Source organism: Anas acuta, chromosome 3 (genome assembly GCF_963932015.1).
Source record: "Anas acuta chromosome 3, bAnaAcu1.1, whole genome shotgun sequence".
Lineage (NCBI taxonomy): Eukaryota > Metazoa > Chordata > Aves > Anseriformes > Anatidae > Anas > Anas acuta.
The window spans coordinates 86,301,090-86,322,191 of record NC_088981.1 but is presented as its reverse complement, the minus strand read 5'-3'; the positions used below and the strand labels follow the sequence as shown (position 1 = coordinate 86,322,191).

At 39.4% G+C, this 21,102-nt stretch overlaps 1 protein-coding gene and 2 long non-coding RNA genes across 4 annotated transcripts in view; 2 read left to right on the top strand and 1 right to left on the bottom strand.

The window, feature by feature from the left end:
• CD109 (CD109 molecule) overlaps positions 1 to 6,008 on the top strand; it is an 80,930-nt gene extending 74,922 nt beyond the window's left edge. The window contains exon 33 of the mRNA XM_068678164.1: positions 1,397 to 6,008. Within this exon, the coding sequence (XP_068534265.1) occupies positions 1,397 to 1,587 (191 nt within the window). The 3' untranslated portion in view covers positions 1,588 to 6,008. The remainder of the gene's footprint in view (positions 1 to 1,396) is intronic.
• Positions 6,009 to 12,124: 6,116 nt separating this feature from the next.
• LOC137854583 (uncharacterized) overlaps positions 12,125 to 21,102 on the bottom strand; it is a 29,941-nt gene continuing 20,963 nt past the window's right edge. For both annotated transcript variants that reach the window (XR_011095278.1, XR_011095277.1), the window contains exon 4: positions 12,125 to 13,548. This is a non-coding gene — a long non-coding RNA (uncharacterized lncRNA). The remainder of the gene's footprint in view (positions 13,549 to 21,102) is intronic.
• LOC137854585 (uncharacterized) lies at positions 13,540 to 19,118 on the top strand. The gene is made up of 2 exons (XR_011095280.1): positions 13,540 to 15,283; positions 15,836 to 19,118. It is a non-coding gene; the product is annotated as an uncharacterized lncRNA (long non-coding RNA).

Here is a 21,102-nt window from a genome sequence, read left to right as displayed (position 1 = left end):
AGCATAGACATATTTTTGGTCAACATGTAAACACATGTTAATACAGGAGTATGCTTTTATTTTATTCTGTTAATTTCCATCAGTTCCATAGTTGGTGAACCATGCTGCAGGCGTGTATTTTATGTGATGGTTACAGGCAGAGTCACATCTGATTTCATTGCTTCATATTCAGAGCTAGGAGATGTCTAAAAAGTCCATATGCTCTGGCATTTGTCAAAAAAGGCATGTCTCCATGGTAGATATTACAACCAGCATAGGTGTGAGGACTGGCTTGGATGCCGGTATAGTGGTGCCAGCAGTGAGCTCTGCCAGGGTTAATATGCACAGCTATTCAGCACATTCAAATGACTGTGCTACTACTTTTACCTGATTTTGTTCACAGCCTGTCGGGTGTCACTATTTAGTAAGGGTTTGGCCCTTTAAGGATATCTTTTATTTTTTACTATCTGATGTTTGAAACTGATTATTGGCTCATTAAAAAAATAAAAATGCAGTGTCTCTAGTTGGAATGAAAATCTTCAAACCACAAGCAAATGAAACTTTGCAAAAGCTTGTTCTGTAAGCAATTAACATGCATTGATGTTTTTGAAATGAGCATGGCTTTCCAGGCTTCTAGTCCATTTGGCTCTGTAGCAACCCTTCAGGAAACTGGGGAGCAAAATGCAGGAGCAAGAGGTAGGTGAGGTAGGTAATCCCAGAGTCAGGAAGCTGAAGCTCTCAGACATAATAGTGAGAACAAGACTCAGTTATGAGAGACTGATATCTTACATGTGAGAGCCAGTAACCTGCTAGGGAAAACATCATAATTCCTTTATTATGGGGGCTCCCGAGTCAGTAGGGGCAAAATTCCCTCTAAAACATTTGATCAGGTTTTCTGAACAGATTGGGACTCACTGTTTAGATTTGAGTCTATGACTGCAGGCCTTTCATTTGAGTATTTCTCAGTATACTTGTCTGAGTGTATTGAAAATGTTTGATGCTTTGTGAAAGGAACAGATATTAATTTCCAGGCTTAAACACCCACTCTGAGAAGGATTTTGTAGTGTATGACAAGGTCAGCATTAGAGTTTAGTGCATCCTTTAAAAAGGCTTTCTTTGTGAAGCGAATCGATAAAAGTCTTTCCAAGATACGCGGATGTAAGTTACTGTGTGTGTATATTTAAATCAAGATCTACACCCTGAATGTGGCCAATGTTTAAAGGCATAATTCTCTGTCTGCAGATGGGACTCTATTAGAAACCACATAGCATTTCAGAAATTTGGTTCATTATGAGTACTTATTTCAGGAAGGATGAGCAGTCAGTCTCAAACTCCTTTTAAACTAAGTTGTGAGTTTCCGTTTGTTGGACAGTCTTCAGAAATTCATTAACTTATGTTAATTATCCTTTCTAAACAGGGAGAAGAGCAGTGAGAAGCTACAATTCAGAAGTAATGCAACGTATAACCCCTTGTGACTTGTGTGAAAGTGACTGCAGCCTTTGCCACCAATCTGGTTCTCCAGCCTTGCTTCAGCACTCTTCCTTGGCTTCCTTGTTCTGTGTGCTGTTTGTCCTTCATGTAAACTTGCTGTGCAGTTGGGTACTCTAAGAAGAAACAGATTGTTTCACATCTAACATTTCCATAAATTAGCCAAAGAAAATTTTATGTTCAGATACCAGCCCATCTTCAGTGATTAGTGACCTAACTCCTGCTGTGTTCAGGGAGAGCAGGGCTGGCCCATATGGTAAATTTCTGGCTGTGCCAGAAAATTTCTTTAAGCGTCTGCTGGAAAAAACTTTCCAAGTGTTAGTTTCATACTGAAGTTATTTTCTGAAGAAGCACAGTTACCAAGAAAGCAGTCTGAGAAAATGCAAACCTTGCTCCATGTTCCTGCTCCCTTTTACCTTAGCGTTTTTGCATATTTTTTTAGGGGTGTATGTTAGTTTACAGTGCTTTTCTGAAAAACTGTCTCCTCTTCCTTTACGATGTTGGTAAGCAGAGTGCTGGGAGCTTGCATTGTTCTGTTCTGCAGACATGACACTTAACACTAATACCAAGTTTCTCTGTGCTCTCATGGGGAATAATATGAAAAATAAAAGAAGCTTGCTTCAGAGCAGATTCAAGAGCCAAAAAATGCTGCATTTACAAACTGCTGAACACTCCAGAAAATTGTCAGTCTTTTTTTTAATCATTGCAAAGAAGCCAGGTGGATTTTTTGCCAATTCATAAGTTAATCATGTTTGAAAATAATGCCTCCGGATGTTTTCATGGATTTTACTCTGGAAGTCTTTACTGTAAATTCATTGAAGATGGAATATAAGTTTGAGACAGTTTGAGACATTTTTTTTTTTTTTTTTTTTTTCCCCAGGGTTATTCAGAAACAAACCTAATTCTCTTTCCATGTGAGAATATTGGTGACCCCTAGTATATTTATGGTCAGTGAGATGACAGTTTTAAGATTTTTTTTCTAGAAATGTCACTCTGGGAGATCATTTAGGTCTTGCATTTTGCCTTATCATCTTGTTAACAACTTAAGTGCCATAACTCTTCAAGAGCTGTTCATTGTTCTTTGTGACATATCAACTCAGTGCCATCTGTAGGTGCAAGTCCTGGTTTTGTTGGCAGGGAGGCTTTTAGTAGCTGTGGGCTCCACATACATCCTGTGTTCAGCAAAACACATAATTCACTCATTTAAGTGAATCCTCGTATGTTTAAGTGCCTTGCTAGAGTGGGAGGGAGGAAGAGGGATGATGAGGTCTTCCTGGAGCAGCAGACATTTACAGCCCAACTGGCTGTTTGCACGTGGGGAAAATTAAATGTCTGTATGAACGTGGAAAAGTATAAGCTTGGGAGCTCTTCCCTCTTGCACCAGCATCTTTCTAAGTGAACCTCTTCACTGTTGAGCAGCCCACATATCCTTCTTGAACACTGCTTGTGGTATTTAATGCTTACTTCTTTTTGATAAGGAAGCTGATAACATTCTGACTTATTAAAATGAAATTAATTGTTGTTATGCTGACTAACAGAAATTTTAAGGCTATTGATTCCCTTTTGTACCTTTTTGAGACGGAATGTGTATATGTACACATTGAATCACACGTCAGTCACTTTCCTTGAGCAATTTCTAATTTTTATTCATTTTTTGCTACTGCTTAAAATGTATATTTTTGTATTTTATGCTTATGTGTATTTTTGTTCAGAAAAGGAAATTAGTTCATGGTAGCATGGAAAGAGGGCAGAATTTCTTGAACTGGGTGCTTTTTTAATATGAGATACTGGTTTTTAACTACAAAACTAGTTTAGGTGGAATTATTTGTTTTACTTTACCTGTATTTAGAATTTACAATATTTTTCAGAAACTTGGGATTCTGTTCAGTCTCTCTGGCAGAGCTGAGGCCTAATTCTTTGTAGCCAATTAATGCTTTTCACTTGTCTTTGGTGCACATTGGATCTAGCCCTTTGAGTGGTTGTTTAGTGCCTTAACATGAGTTCCCATGCTGCTGTGACCCACACGAAATGATATTGTATGTATTGAAATCCAAAGCACTACTTAGTCAATAGGCTGCAGAATATGACCCTCTGTAAGTCATGCCCTTGGTTATAGGGGTCCAAAGCTAATAGATACCAAGATGCAAAAATGAAATGTATCCTTGTGTCTCAAATCCTTTACTCATAGATGGGAGCATAGACTGAATGGTGCCAAGTGTAGTTTACCGAAAAACATTCACACTCTAAACTGGGATTGTTTTGCTGTGGATTTTATTTCTTGATGAGCTATAAAAGCAGATCTTTTGCCTTTGGGGACAGCAGCCTTGACATGTCATTTGCCTCCATTTGCTGTCATTTCAAGAACATGAAGCTCATATACTTTCAGCTCTACTATATGTAGAGTTTTAAAGAGGGACATTCATGTCTGATTAATGTTATGATAGAGGTTTATTTTCTACTGGAGACGTAGTAGAGATAACCCACTCCTTTGCAGTAGATAGTAGGAATAAATTCATAGTTTTATTTTGCAGGCGGTCCCAGTTTCCCAAATACCCTGTGGAGAAATGGACTCAAACTGCTCAGCCTAATTTCAGACAGAGCAGCTTTTATTAGTATTCCCTTACATTTGTTTTTGAGACAAACAACACATGTTTTTAAATGGCTCTTGGCTGCCTTGCCTACCCTACTAAGAAGCATCAGTCATAATGCACCATGTCACGGAAATTGTCAGTCAGTGAACAAACATCCTTTTTTATTTTGTTTTCTCTACTGTAGTATATCACTACAGACATCCAAATGCCTCTGTTCTTAAGTTATTTTAAAGGTACCATGTACAGCATATGACTTTAGACAAATGTTTACATCAGGTGGCCTTAACTTCCCAACGCTGTTGCCTTGAAAGATGCCTTCAGTCACTTTGTAGCAATGACTATTGCCTTGAATGAGTTGCAGAGGATTTTGTATTGTGTAGTGTGTATTGGAAGTGAAAGGATCAGAGTAAAAGTAATAACGTGTTGCACAGTGACTCTTTTGTTTTCCTCATTGTTGTGTAGGAACCTGTTCACAAATGTTCAGCATATGTATTTATTCTGTTACTCTATAAAGCAAGTGCTTGATGTTAGAGGGACAATGCTCCCACTGAAGTTACTGGTAAATCCTTTAGCAAAAAAAACTTTAGGAAATCTTTGAACAAGGTCTTTAAGAAGCTTTATAGTGGTGCTAAAAGCAGTCAGGAAAAGGTATTTTGTGCTGGAGTCTTCCTTTTGCATTGCATGAAAATTCTTGTGTGGTTGCTCTTTGAAGTCCAAGTATTCTTTGGTACTTCGTGTCCTTTTCAGCTTCATGCTATCAACAGATAGTCTGTGCAGGTCCATTAACATCTTATTAAATCACTGAGAAATAATCATTTATTTCGGACTGGCTTTAAAACAAAACCTTAATTATTTTTAAAGGTTTATAAAGATTTTTAAATCTTCGCACTCCACGTTCTGCCTTCACTGTCACCCATGATCTCAGCTGAGTTTTCTCTACAGATTTCTTTATGCATCGTCTAGAAACCTGTGCAGAATGCTGCTGTACATAACAGGAAGTGCTCATGCTGTGATGAGTGCTGCCTAAAATGGGTTTACAGCACCTTAGAGTTTGCAGTTTTGCATGCTGGGCCAGCTCAATGTCTGTTTTGGTTCCTGGCATGGCACCTTCATGCCCCTATTTACTTCAAAAGCAAGAGCTTGCTGGCTTGTGCACATCAGTGGCATATGATAAAAGAGAAAATTGGCTGGACTGGTACAGAAAAAATTGAAGAGCCAAAGTCCATTGCCTCTCTTTTGGCTTGAAAGTCACTTTTGAAAATCAGACCTGGGATTCTAAAATTGTTTTTAGTAAGTTTTCAGAATAATATCCTAGCAATGTTTCTCCAAATGTGTTCAAGTTGGTGTGAATCTTGACAGTACTTGGTTCAAGCAGATTTATGTTAAAGCATATGTATATACATGTCCATTATACCGGCTCCAATGTACTACAGTGTGCAATGTATGTGCAATTAAAAGCATACAGGATTTTCAAGAAGTGCCCAGTAATGTTGTATGATGTTCTGTTTTTTTAGGAAAAGATTATATTTGGAAAGCAACTGGTGCCTAATGGAATCATTTCGATATCTCAAACACTAACCAAAGAGAACAAAATCACCCACTTTATTCTTTTTTTTTTTTTTTTTTTGTAATGGTCAATATTTTTCTGTTTTCTGTTATAGCCTTTCTTTTTCTCCCATAAATTTGTATGCAGTGAACCAGCTTTATCTGTTTAGTGCTCCAAATATCTAGGAGACTTTAAATTTTATCACTAGTAATTTATAGATAAAACTATAACAGCAATTTTGTGATCAGGCCTTTTGAGTTTTTATTAGATTCCCCTTCCCCCGTGTCAAAATAAATTTGACTTCACTATTGTTTCTTATTCAATTTATTATATTTTTGTGTGCCACTTGAAAATATCATTGCACTAATGCTATTTTACGCAATAAAGTCTGACATTGTGCTGTATTGGATCAACCCAGTGTTTATTTTTCCTAGTGGGTAGCTCTTTCTTTTTAGATGTGTATGAATGGCGTTTGTATATGGGCTGCATTTGAGTCTCCAGAACTCCAGTGCTAAGATTTCTCATTAGTTTCATACAATGCATTTTATTTCTGTATTTTGTAGTGGTTACCCTAAAGCTTCATAAGCTTTGCTTGAATCTTAAGGTGTTATATTTAATTTTTTTTTGGTGATTTTTAATATTGTTAGTTTGGGCGGGATACTAATATAAGGAAGACATAAAAATGCTGGCTCATATAAGCAGATATAATGAACCATACATTAGCTAGGTATTACATCTCTAGTTTTTTCATGAAAAGCCTTAAGCAATTTGAACTAAACTTCTTGTCTGCCTTGAGATGGTCAGAAATGCACTTAGAACTAGAGTAGGATCATCATACATACATGTATTTTCACTTTTGATCAAATCTTAAATGGTAGGAAAAGAGTGCTTTCATGAGCTGTTTTGATCAAATGACAGTGAACTAACATGTTGGCTGTGCAAATTGCTTCTTTTAAAATAATTGAACAAATATTATGGAATTAGACCGATTCACAGGATCTTGAAAAATTGTCATTGATTAATTTTTATTCAAATAAAGTTTGCAATAGCTATTTTAAAATTTTATTAAAGATGAATTTTAGTATTAATATCTAGTGTTTCCTTCTTTAATGATTCAGTCACCTGTAGGAGATGGCAGTTTCTGTACTGTGTATGACTGCCCATCCTCAGCACTTCTTACACACTGCCTCACCTGTATTTTAATGCTTCTAAGTTGAAGTGCTGCAGTGATGATTTCCATGGTCAGGCCTTGGAACATGACCTTGCAGATCATTGTTTGGGACTTTTCAGGCTGAGGCACTGTGTTATCATAACATGTTTTATTCAACATGGAGTCATCGTGACACTTCAATTATTTCTCAGTGGTCTTGGTAATCTGGAGAGGTCACAGTTGACTGGAAGCTGGCAAATGTCCCAGTTTGCAAGAATAGGAGAAAAAAAAGACCCTGGTAATTAAAGGCCTGTCAGTGCCTCACTTCACTGCCTGCAAAAATTGTGGAGACTGCCAACAGCATCCTGGGCTGCATCAACAGAGGAGTGACCAGCAGGTCGAGGGAGGGGATAATCCCCATCTGCTCTTGTGAGGCCCCACCTGGAGTGCTGCATCCAGGTCTGGGCCTCCCGGCACAAGATAGATGTGGGGCTGTTATAGCAAGTCCAGAGGAGGACAATGAATATGATGAGAGGGCTGGAGTACTTCTACGAAGAAAGGCTGAGAGAGCTGGGGTTGTTCAGCTTGGAGAAGAGAAACCCTTGAGTCCTTTTCACCATGTTTTCTTCCCCTTTTCATGTTTTATGTTTTCATAAAGTACTTGGATGCAGAACTTGAAGGTATACTAAGTTTGCGGATGACATTAAATTGTTTACTCCACAATGGGTAGAGAGTTCTTGCAGGGAGATCTTGACAAGTTAGAGGGCTGGGCAATCACCCACCACATGAAATTTAACAAGAGCAAGTGTTGGATTCTGCACCGGGGATGTAGCAACCCTGGATATGCATGTATGTAATGGCTGGGAGACAAGAGGCTAGAGAACAGCCCTTCGGAAAGGGGCCTGGGGGTTTTGGTTGATGGCAAATTAGAATTTAAGTCAGCAATGTACTCTGGCAACAAGAAGGGCCAACAGTACCCTGTAGTGCATCAAGCACAGCATTGCGAGCTGGTTGGGGGAAGGGGTTATCCTGCTCTGCTGGTGTGGCCTCACCTTGAGTACTGCATGCAGTTTTGGGTGTCACAATATAAAGACATAAAAACTACTAGAGCGTGTCCAGAAGAGGGCTACAAATGTGGTGAAAGGTATAAATGGCAAGACATACGAGAAGCGGCTGAGGTCCCTTGGTTTGTTCAGAGCAGAGCAGGCTGAGGGGAGGCCTCATGGCGGCCTGCAGCTCCCTCACGAGGGGAGCGGAGGGGCAGGCGCTGAGCTCTGCTCTCTGGGGACAGCGACAGGACCCGAGGGGATGGCATGGAGCTGGGACAGGGGAGGGTCAGGCTGGGGGTTTGGGAAAGGTTCTGCATCCTGGGTGTGATCGGGCACTGGGACAGGCTCCCCTAGGACAATGCTGATGGCACCAAGCCTACTGAGTTCAAGAAGTGTTTGGACAACACTCTCAGACATATGGTCTGATTTTGGGTGGTCCCATGCAGAGCCAGGAGTTGGACTCGATGATCCTTGTGGGTCCCTTCCAACTCAGGATATTCTATGATTCTGTGATTCTAAGTTAGTGGAAGCTTGTCATTAATTTCAGCAGAAATAGTATACATAACATGATGTGATGAACTCTATTCTGGCAGGCCTCTTGTGCTCATGGAGAACCTCGGGGACTCTATTCTTTCCTGTAACAGGAGCAATCCTTTCAGGTACAGAGCTAAAGGCTGCTTGGGGGCTGAAGTGGCAGTTAAAAGAGCTCCAAGAAGTCTTTATGCCAAAAGACTTCATAAAATACTAATTGAATTAATGTTCAGATTATTTTTCACATGAATTGCTATTTTAGCTGTCATTCTTGATGCTTTAGAAGTTTAGTGTCCATAACTCTTCGTTTTCGTTATTCTCCTCATAATTTTCTCACTGTTCCTTCAGCTTGCCCTTGGAAGAGCTTCAGGATCCATTTCAGCTTCTAGTTCAGGTTCTGCTTAGCCTTGCTCATCTCTTTTACCCCAACTTCTGTCTTGCACATGAGCTCAGCAACCCTTCCTCTCTTGAAGTCTCACAAATCTACTTTTTCCTTCAGAGCTGTTGTTGCCTGTCAAGACTAAAATCCTTTTCAGTCTCATTTATGGATGAATAGCTGCAGTCCAGCTGGAGAACAGTCACTAGTGATGTACCTCAGGGGTCAATACTGGGGCAAGTACTTTTTAACTTCTTAACTAATGACCTGGATGATGAGATTGAGTGCACCTTCACCAAGGCTGCAGATGACAGAAAACTTGGAGTAGTGTTTGCTAGACCAGATGGGTGTGCTGCAATCCAGAGGACCTGAAAAAGCTGAAGAAACAACATGTGCAGAGGGACCTTATGAAGTTCAACAAAGGAAAAGTGCCAAGTCCTGCCATATGGGAGGAATAACCCCAGCACCAGCACAGGTTGGGGGCCAATGGGCTTGAAACTCGCTTGGCAGAAAAAGTTCTTGTTCTCGTTCTGTCCCAGCTTGTCTTGGTGGGCAACTTTAACATAAGCCAATAATTTACCCTTGCAGCAAAGAAGACCAATGATGTCCTGGGCTGTGTGAGAAAGACCGTTGCCAGCAGCTCAAGGGACGTGATCCTTGTCCTCTTCTCACCACTGGTGAGATGCATCTGGAATGCTGGGTCCAGTTCTGTGGACTGACTGGGGATTGGGATAGACAGTCTCCTGAAGTCCCTTCCAACCTCAGTCATTCTTTGAAAAGACTACTGAATTTGGTAAAGCACTCCACTATATATATATATATATTTTTTCTGTGTGACTGAGGATCTTATCACAATCCTGGATGTCACATAGGTCTCTAACCTGTGCATTGCATTTGTGTTGGGATTCTGTAGGTTCCTACACACTGTTATTTTAACTTTCTGCAATCTTGTTCTCAAATGTCTAAGACTGTCTTTTCTATCTGTCTTCATAGCTGTATCTTTTCTTCTCTCATTAATAACATTTTAAACTGGTCTTAACAAATAGAGCATATACCTTGTATATTCATCTACAATACCATCACATATAATTTCCCTAGTTCTTCACTTACAGCATCAGCCCTCTTTCTGCATCCCATTCATCTCCTTTCACTGCATCACATACATGGTGCTCAGCATCTCTTACTCCCACCCGAGAGTAGATGCATGACTTATCTCCACCTTGTTGATCAAACCCTATTAGTATGATGACTCATGCCTTTGATAGCCTCCTGCTGCTTTCTAACTTTTCAAGCAAGTGCCATGCTTTACATGCTTTCATATGTTCTTATTAAGCTGTATTCCTGCTTTCCTGCTGTGGTGAGTTGACATCTGCCAGAAACGAAGCCACTCAGTCACTCCCTATATCAAAAGGGATGGGGAAGAGAATAGGGATGGCAAATTATTTTGATAGAATCTGAAATACCCTGGTTGTAAAGATCAAGAATCCACTGAATTAATATTACTGTATTAACTTTGGAGAAAAATTAAGTTTTATCATTTGCTTTTTTCACCTAGAGAACTCCGTACAGTTCCCAGACCTTGCAGAAAATACACATATTTCCAGATGGCAGCAGATGATAAAAGATATGGAGTGTTCAGTCTTGTTCCTTGCTTTTTCCTCCCATATGTGTAACTGCTTTAAGAGCTGCAGGTTTGTGGGTTTATGTGTTTTGCCCAATATGAGAAGATAATAAAGTAATAAAAATACTCTGCTTAATCTTATTGCCATGTGTTTTAGTTGTGTGTTCTTATCCTTAACTCATAACTTATGCTGATGTTTCTTCCCACAGTGGAAGATGCTTTCATGGTTTTTCTGTTTTCTAAAAATATTTTCCCTCAGACTAAAGAGAACATTTGTATTTACAATATTTTTCTAGAATTTCAGTGCCAAATGTCTGCCATTTGTGCTTGTTCCTTTCCTGCCTCCTTTCCCCTCCATTACAGGACTGAGGGGTGGTAATCTTTAATGGCAAGGAGAACTGCAGCAGACAGTGACTGTTGAATGTAGGTAATGTACGTTTTCTAATGCTATAAAATGATGGATGCTGTTTGCAGGCTTTGCTTGCTCTGCAAATGATCCTTTTCTTGTTTTCCCTTTGATTCTTTTCATTTTGAGTTTACTCCTCATCAGTAGCATTCTGCTACCATTCCAGTAAACACAGTTGTGAGTGGGGACAGGACTGTGTGCTTGGCAGGCTAAATGAGGAGACAAATCTTCCTGTACCATCTAAGTAAATGACGGAAGGAGATAGTCTTCCTAGAAGGGTTAGTCAGAGTATCTACATCATGTCCTGTTTGGATCATGCTCCCAAAAGCTTTATTTATTTACTTATTTAATACTTCTGCTACTTGTAGCCCGAGAAGATCAGCATCTTAGTGAAAGTGTCTTAGTCATTAGGCTCGAGTTAGTGAGAGAGATGAGATGTACCTGTAAAGGGAAGAAAGGCTCAGATAAGGAGAAGTTAATACCTCATGCATCAGAGTGTAAGCTAGCTTGAACTGTAAGAGATGAGGAATAAATTTGGTACACGGTAGACTATTATGCATCTAGACTTTCATACCTTTCTTTGGAAGCATCCTCTACAGGTTTCACTAATGGGGCTGGATGTGTTTCTGCTGTTATTCACTACAAAGCAAACCCTACACCCTTCTGATGCATAGACATCCAGATGAAAGTGGAACTTGCTTATCATGCTCTTCTGGGCTTTGAAAGCTTTAAAAAAAGTGACAGTGGAGGAAGTATTATGAAGGCCTGGGAGGGCTTTTGAAACCCCAGAGGGAAAGTTATATTAAGTCAAGTTTCACAGAGTCCTGCTTGAAAATCTAGAAAGCAGCCTTTTTATATTCATAAGCATCAATAGCCTAGGAGAGACTACTAGCACTCCAGAAGGTAGCATTCAAGCTGACCTAGACAAAAGGCAGAAATCCTACCTAAAAACCAAGATAAGAATAGAGATCTGTCCTCAGGAAAGATGGAATTCAGCTGCACAGATCCAGACAGGGGAATGACTAAGGAGGTAGACATTCAACAGAAGAAAAGCCAGGATGCAAAGGGATCATCTACTGAAAATAGGCCAAGCTATTGTGTTTGACAGCATTTGTCAAGCTATTGCACAAGAAGCAAACATGCTGAGTGGTGTCAACAGGAGTGTTGTCTGCAAAGCCATGCTTTCTGCAGCCAGAGTGGCTGCCCCTGCCTGGGCACAGTGCTCTGGTAACAAGGGGATACTCATGAGAAAGGCAGACTGGTCAGGGACCTTGTAGATGAAAGGGTTAAAGAAAGCAGTGGTTTAACCTCCAACAGAGACAGTGGTGGTTAATAGGAAAAGTTTTCAAATATGGGGAAAGCTGCTGGAAAGAAGTCGTGCTTCATTCCCACTGTAATAGTAAAAGTAGTAAGGAGATTTAAATGGCAACAGGGAGCATTTAGTGTGGATGTTGACAAAAAAGATTCAAAGTATCTTGAAGACTTAAGTTTTTGAAAATAGCTTGTAGGCTCAAAAACAATATAACAGGGACCAAAAATATGAAATCTAACAGTTGTAGCTGAACAACTGAGAGAATTCAAAGCCTGATAAAGCGGCTAGGTACAAATGACCTAGAAACACATAGTGAACCAGGAGAATATCAAAGACGTATGTGAGACGATGTGGGGATTCACAAAGGAGCTGTTGTAAATCCTGCCTGGGGCATGGGCATGGTTTCTCCATGTCCCTGACACAATTATTTATGTGGGTTCAGAAACCTATTGCTGGCTCTACTTCCATTAAGGCCATAACAAGCAGTTGAGTAAACAGTTGCAGAGTAGAACAGGCTTATTTAGATACAAAACTTGCTTTGTGTTTATATTCCTACTAGTAATTTACATTTTAGTTTTTGCTTTGTATTTTATGTACTGTTTGTTGCATTTGGAATCCCTTTTTATTTTCTTCATTTGCCTCCAATTTAAGTCTTTGATGAAATCCATACAGCTGATTCCTTTCAAGCTAACTACAAGCATTGCTTTGTAGTTTTATGTTATATATTTTATGTAGTTTTATGCACTATTGTCTGCCATAATATCTCAGCTGATATATGAAAAGATTAATACACCTAGAAGTGTATCTTCTGGGCCGACACTTTTATTATGGCCATTGAGAATGCAATAAAACTGATTCACTATTCGTGAGAGCATGTAAGAAAAGGGGAACCCGCTGAGTTTATTACAATGCATTTCATTATTAGAAGAAATTCATACGCTGTTACAGTTCCAGATGGCTTAAAATTTGCAGGGTGGCAGATACCTGCAAGCTGATTTTGTAGCCTGATTGGAGGCATCTGCTGGTGTGGTCTCCATTCCAAGCCAGTTGTATGGAAATTTGAATTTTGGTTCTATCAATAACTGTTTCATTTCAAAATATTTTTGTATTAAATATAAATAATAGACGAGATTGTGTAAGTGTAGCATGAAATGACATTTAATATACATTTTGGGTGTGAATCAAAGCATTAGATTTAACATTTTTGGTTTCAGTATTGATATTACCTCTAAATAAGGCAAACTGGAAAGAAGAAGCATATAGACTACAAATGAATTCCTAAAAAGGTGGCTTTGGTGAAGGCTGCAAAATAAAATGTAGAAGCAACCAGAGTACATTGGACTGAACATTGGGAAACCTGAGTTTAAGTGTAAACATTGTGGTGAACATACCAAGCAGTCCTGAAGGTGTCAGGCAGATGCATAAGTAAGTGGATCAGCAGTGTTGACTTCTTGTTTTTTTTTCCAACCCATGGGCACCTTTAAAATGTCTGCTGTCACCTGCAGGGGAATGAAACTTGGTGATGCTGGCATTCAGACCTCAGTATCCTGCTCCCTTTGCTGTGGTAGCACATATTTCTCTGACACTAGCAGGGTGTTCATGTCTTGAAATGAGACTTTAGGCACTGCTATTTAGGCAAGAAAGTATTTTAATATGGCTGGAGAGAGGAAAGAGAAATCGTATTCTTAATAAAGAAGAATGAAATGATATAAGAAGAAGAGTCCCTTGATCTGACTCATAACAGCCCCCTACCCTTCTCTGGCCACACTCCTGGCTCACATTGATGGACTGTGCTGAATGACATTTTAAGTAAGCAGATAGACATTTCTTTATTCTTTATTTTTCATTTTTTTTAACATATGATAAATGTGTTTTAAATTGCTGGATCAAGGGGCAGGGATAGTAATATATGCACATGTGGAAATAATGTACTGAGAAAGCTCTGTGGTTTCATATGGAGGAAAAAGATAGCAGCCAATTCTAGCTCAGTGGGCAAGTAATTATCCAGCAATCTCTGTACATAGCATTCTAAGTTCAGTGCAAGAACATGCATCAGTAAGGTGCCATATGATTTTTCCTTTATAATCTGAAGTTTGATTTCAGGAATGACCTACGCATCATCACCACAGGGATAATTTAGAGACGAATGAGTTTGCTGAATGTTAAAATTAATGTCTTGTTCCTGTGCATGATCATCAGGTTAGATGTTCACAGACAGCTTAGGGCTGTTGTTTATCCCTACTTGGTTCTAATTGCATTTTATCTCCACTCAGAATAATAAAAATATGACAATTTTTATCTTTAACATTAAATAATATTAAGACACTTGTAAGGCATAAGCTTGCCACTGTTCCATATTCCGCTTGCTCCATTTAAAATGGGATGTTACGGTTTTGGAATTCCTTCCCCTGCTCCATCCACCATGTTTCCAATACACAGACCAACCACAGTCTAAAAGATTTTTATTATAAAATCAAGGAGAAGAAAACCAAAAAAATGGTGTGAATTCTTCATGAGGAAGCACAGTGCATGGTCTCAAAATAGTACTTCTCACTGAAGAAGTATGAGACCATTAACGGTGCAATATAAAGAAAACAAAGCCTAATGTTACCTATCCATCTGTTTCCTGATGTCTATTTTTTTCATTCTTTTTTTTTTTTCCCCACTTATAATGACTTTATTCCTCTACCCTTGCAATAAGTAGGACTATGATAATGCTGTGCCATCCCTGCTTCATCTTTTGTCTGTCACCCAAATGCTTTCAGCTTTCTTTTTTGCATTTGGCAGCATCAGTGAGGTGTAAATTTCCTAGCAACACTGAGTGATGTGATTCAGCCTTAAAAAAAAATCATACATTATATTCTCTGTATTCATTTTGAGTATATATTTGTTTATCTTCTCTGGATTCATTTTTAGTATATATTTGTTGAAGATCGGAAGTCAAGAACTACATGGATGTAAATGATCAGCTTGATATTTTCCTTATCTTCCTGAACTGCTCACCTTGCCTGGTGCAAATCACTTCCCTCCACCTGCTTTCTACTTTTCTACACAGGGCATTGCAATCTGCTAATGTCTACCTCCCTCGTGGTGTGAATGCAAATAAAGTTTAAACTGCTTGATACTTCATTCAGGCATTGACATGGGGCAGGTTTATCTTATTAAGAGCAATATGGCAAACTACTAGTGGCTGAGATCTCACAGTGCCCAGCTGCAGTTAGTCCCAGTTCTCAGGTGGGTACCGTTTCCTACATCCTTGAAAGAGTAAGGCTTTGAGGAAAGTGAGGGTTTTACAATGGGTGTGTTGAGTCCCTTTACTCAGTGTAAAGATGGGGCAGAACTGGTTGCAATAACAATCTAGATGGAGAAAAGGATGAGCGGGGTTACAAATTGCTCCTATATCACATGAGCAAGATGATCATGTATAGGAGAAAGGAATAACAGCATGGGAGAACTGGAAGGATGAGGAAGTAAAATGACTTTCACAAGATAAAGTGTATATGCTCTCTCAAACTCAAAAAGATACAAAAACCTCTAGATTAGCAGCCTTCTGACAGCTGGTGGGACAGGTCTGGCTTGCAGGAGGTTTGTGGTGGCCCTTTTCCCCAGAGGCAGTGGAAAACAAGTTGTGTGAACTGCAAACAAAGCCAAATGCCACCTTGTGCTCCCCAAGCAGTGCGGGGTGACAAGAAGAGGGGCTAGATCAATGTGTAGGTCAGTACTGACTCCGTGCTGCTGGCAGCAAAGCCGCCTCTTCAAGCTGACGTGGCACGACCTGTTTTACAGGTTGGAAAACATATTCCATGTATTCAAGATGCATTTAATTGGCCTGAACGTGAATGTCTTGCTCTGCATCACGTGCAGTCTACGTGCAATGTGGATCACTCCGTGAAGGATGTCAAGGAACAGGACATATGAGCATAAACAAGCCCAGCAAGAGTCAACAAAGTCAAGCTGCAGTGGAAAAAGGCAAACAACAGACTCTGATGTATAAACAAGAGTACATCTTGGGAGAAGCATGACACCCTTCCACTTCTTAGCTACTGGGAACGCCATGGCCTCGTTTTGTTTAGGTCTATAAGAGGAAATCAGTGGTCTGGCTGGTGAGCTCCCAGGGCAGACAACAAGGACTGTCTGGAACATGGGGAGGTTAAATGAATTAGGGTTGCTTGGAGCCCTTGGAGGCAGGGCTGTGGGATAAGATGTTTCTCGATCAACTATGTCTAACTATGTCAAGAACTCTTGAAGAGTTGAGGGGAATGATGTTTGTGCTGTTGTCATGAGAGGTAAGATTAGAAGCAGACAAGTCAACTGCAGCAAATAAGGTTCAGTGTAAATGTCAGGGAGAACATCCCAAACAGGACAGACCGTGGGACAGGCTGCTGTGGGATGCAACATGTCTGAAAAACTGCTTGGAAATCATGGGAGTTACAATGAGGTTATGTGGTGTAAGTGAGAATTGAGCCTCTGATTCCCTCCATAAGTCAATGCTGGTCCTAAAAATCATAGCAGGACCACTGTGACAACAGACTTCTGCTTTACAAAAGTACTCACAGAATTTGCAGGATGATATGGTTGTTTTTGGAAAATGCCTCATTGGAAAGTATAGGATCAGACTTCCTATGAGAAAGGGCATCAGATACAACGATCTGAACTTCTGAGTTTTTCAGTGTGCACCTACACCTGGTAGATGTGAGCAGGCACCCTAACTGCAGATCTAAGCATAGAGGAGGTACCATTTTCTCAGGTTGCTCCTATGGTGAAGCCAAATCATATAATAGGTTTTATATGTTCCAAAGCTCATTATCATTAAAAGGTTTAAATGATGTCTTTGTGACTGTGCTGCTTACAGCTGTGCTGTTGGACTACCTCATGCAGATTCAGCTTTACAGAGTACGAGCAAGCTAACCAGGGAGTGTTTTCATTAGTAGCTACAACTCTGTGCCAAGCTTTGTCTTTCATATCATATTTCTGCTGAGCTTTCCTGCTTCTCCACCATTTTCTTCCCCAAGGATATAATCAGAGGTTACAAAACCAGAAAAATGATACTGAATGTGCAGCAGGCACATAATAATGCACAGAGAAAGCAAGACTGTGATAACCGAGATAACCAGGACACTTTTGATTTCTAGTTATGTGTTTCTATGAAAGCAGAGCTCATTTTTGCTTGTCCAAACAGATGTTGAACAAATGAACTATTTATCACTGAGTAAATTGTTTGCTGAAGGCGAGCTGTTAGGCAGAAGTACAGCTCTACACCCAGTACCTTTACAATCTAGCTATAGATTCAGCTGGTATCGTCCCAATACCTCCTATACTTGCTGTACTTACAGCTTTGTCATGTTTTGACTGCTATACCTGGCTCTACAAGGGCATTGGGAGTGCAGGACTAGGAGAGTGCACAACACCCCAAGAGATTGTGCTGAAGATTAAACTTTGATGGGGCCAACTGCAACAGTCTACTGAAGAGCATCCAACCATAACACCTCCCAAACAGGTGTCTACTTAATCTATAATCTAGGTAAGGGACACTCGCTGCAGGCTGTGACTGTTACCAGTGATAGCTGACAACTGTTGGCCTGATTATTTGGAACAGAAACACTCACTGTTCTTTGGGAAGCTGACATAGTTGCAAGATGGAAGTTGATGACATGGATAATAAATAGGGGATTTCTGTAGTCCTTGGTAAGAAGACTTGTTACCTCCACACAGGCATCTCGGAGAGAGAAAGAGCAAGGATATATGAATGTCTCCACATCTTTAAACTTTCAGCTCTTGAAATTTTTTTGGCTCTGCTCCATCTCTTCAAATAACCCATTAACAGTTACAGAAGGAGGTCTATTTAGGATGTTCAGAAACACCGCATGCTGCTAGTCACTGCTTTAAGTGACTGTGAGAATGACAGAGACTATACCTGGTACTCCACGTGTTTGTTGAGCAGAAATACAACCCAGCCTTACCTGCAGGATTACATGGAAACAGTGGTAAGTGTAGGGAGAGTTACCAGTTTTGCATACCCACATCTGTATGTCTTGAATGAAAGCACAGCAGTTTGTTATTTTGTGTTCTACAGCTTGCAGCTGCGTGTATAAACACTTTACATTTGAAATCCTCCCAGATCTGTGCGGGTGATGTGAAATCCCCAACGATGTAGGTCATATATCCTGGCAGGGGTTCAACTCAGCATCTCCAAATGAGTGTTGATGAGGTATGCAGACTCATCAGATGCAGTCTGTATTTCCATTCTTCTGGGGTGCAGATGCCCATGAAAGAAGACACGGTGCTGGGCCAGAGCAAGTACTAGAACTGCTGCCCTTGAGCCATTTTAGCTTTACCATCTGGGAAACAATCGATTGCATCCATTTAAAAAAAAAAAAAAAAAAGTCCTGCATTATTAGTTTCTTATTTATTTATTTATTTATTTACTCCTTGGCAAAAACAGTGATTTTAAAAATTACCAAAAACTGGTGCATGCCATGCTGTGCTTAGAGCCAGGTGTGGAATTTTCCCTGGGGGCCACTGATGGCTTTTGGCTGAGGCACCTTCCCAATGTGAGGATGCAATGCTCAGCTGCCAACTGCACATACTTTGACTAGTTAGGCCATCTTCAAGCACTTATGAGGAATACTTTAGAATCAGAAATGGAGATGAATTTCCATTCTTGCTTTCTGAAAATCCCAGAGTCCCAGCGAGCTGTAAATAATCTGTTCCTTTCAAAATGCACTCACTGCCGTCTGGTGAGCTAATTGTGATTGTAAGAGCTTACTGGTAGGTTCAAACTGGAAAAAACATTACCAATAGTCAAAATGAAAAAAAATCTGCAGATACAGTATGGATGTAACTTGGGTAATGCCTAGAGAGCCTGGCAGGTCTGAGAACCAGATTACACTTTTTTTTTTTTTTTAAATCATCTTTTTCCTTGTGCCAAAAAACAAGAGTGTAACTCTAGTCCTACTCTTCAGCAAGCTGTATTGGACTTTATCTGTTTTTATTAGAGTGGTCAGTTTTTGTGCAAGTCTTTCCATACGTAAAATTAAGTGCAGAAAATAAAGGAGGTAGAAAGATCAAATGACTGTGCTGTTACATTATTTTTTCTTTTATTACTTCCAGCAGAGTATATAAAGCCTATGTACTATCATGTTTTATGAGGGAGGCAGATACTCAAATGGAAGAGGTTCATATATAATTTGTGATCGAAAATCCCACTTTTTTAGTTTTCTTGGGAAATGCCACTAGTTTAGAGAAAACTCACATTCAGTCACAATTCGTTTTCACTGATGGTTCCCAAACAGAGTTCCTATTGCAGAGTCCCAAAGCCACAGGAATGTATCAAGTTTCCTTTCAAGCTTCCAGATGATCTACAAGCATTTCAGTAAGCCCTGGGTAGACTCCTGATACAAAAGTAGATAAATTAAATCCCGTTATAAATGAAAGAACTTGCAGTCCCATACCCAAAGATCTTTTTAATGGGATTTTATTTAAATATAATTATAGAAAGAATTTATTGCTTTTATAAAAGTTTATCAGGTAAAGCAATACAGATACACTTGCTAAAAGGTTTTGCAAACAAAGATTTTTGGAAGTTCAAAAAGCAGTTTAGTCCCCAGCTGCCATGAGCAGCAAAGTCCCATTTTGAAAAATCTCCTGTAACTGATTGTAACTGATGCACTGATTTTCTAAACAGATTTTCTGAAACTAGATTCTGCTTCACATCAACCCTCTAGCCAGCCTCTCAGGTGCTAAACTAATGGGATATGGTATGCAGCTTCAGCTGAGTGTAATGTAACTGAAAACTTGTCAACTGAAAATGTTCTGGTTAGATCATTAAACTGCTTCATGTTGTGTTTTCCTTGGAGTACATGAAACTTCACGCATACACACACAATATCCAATTTTAAATGGTTTAGTGGAGAAGCAGCTGTCAATTCAGCATGCTCAGGTAAGTCAGGACTTGGTGTACACTGTACCACTACTGCTAAATGGGACAACTGCAGTGTCCTTCTCAGTGGCCACAGCTCATCTGTGCCAGGCATTATACAAACATGGAGCAAAAAGTTCCTACTACAGAAGGCTCACATGAAACAAGGAGGGCACAAAAAGGTGCAGAGAGATGAAGGAACATAAGAAAACAGTGAAACAACAGCAAAGCAGCAGGAACATGAATCTCAATTCATAGCATGTGTCTGTTAGAGTCCAGGTGTAGATGAGAACATGGGACCAGGTGTATCTCTTTGTATCTCTTTAATGCTTCCAAATATTAACAGGCATTAACTTACTATAACTGTGTATTAAAATTAGGGTTATGCTACTTTGCATGATTTGTACATTAAAGACAAATAAAGATCATTAAGATTGCTTTGAGTAGGACCCTTAGTATCATAATGTGTTTTAAGGTTCAGAGGAAGAACGATGATGACTTGAGTCAGATAGAAACTTTAGAATAATTGAAAATTTGAGGGTGACAGATTGCTACTTGGTTAAAAATATGAAAAAAATAATAAAAAACAACAAACAACCAAAAAAACCCCACAAAACAAACAAACAAACAAAAAAACAAAAACAAAAAACAAACACACACACACACAAAAACCCAGCCTTTCTTTGTTTTTATTACTCCCCCATGTAATTAGCTATTCTGGAAATATCATTAAAATGGCTTAAAAAGAAATGTTAGCCATAAGAGAAGTTTAATCATTGCATTCAATTTTCTCTGTGGAAAATCATAGGTTTTTAATGTAATTGAATGTAAGAGTTCTGCAGATGTAATTGTTGTGCCTTTTAAAAGAAAAAATTAAATAGATGTGGCACTCTCCTAATTAGCTCATCTTCCTCTTGCACACCGACTCACCTCTGTGTACAGAACTGGTGAGTGAAAAAATCACACAAGAAAATGAGAAATGAAAGAAATTTAAAATAATAATAATAATAATAAATCTGTCTTCATTTTATGTTCAGCAAAATACTGTGTTTATAAATAGAATGGCTGACCACTGTATTCTGGCACTGCCTTGCCATGCAGAAGGTAATTCAGAAACTGAGGAGGTCCAGAAGAA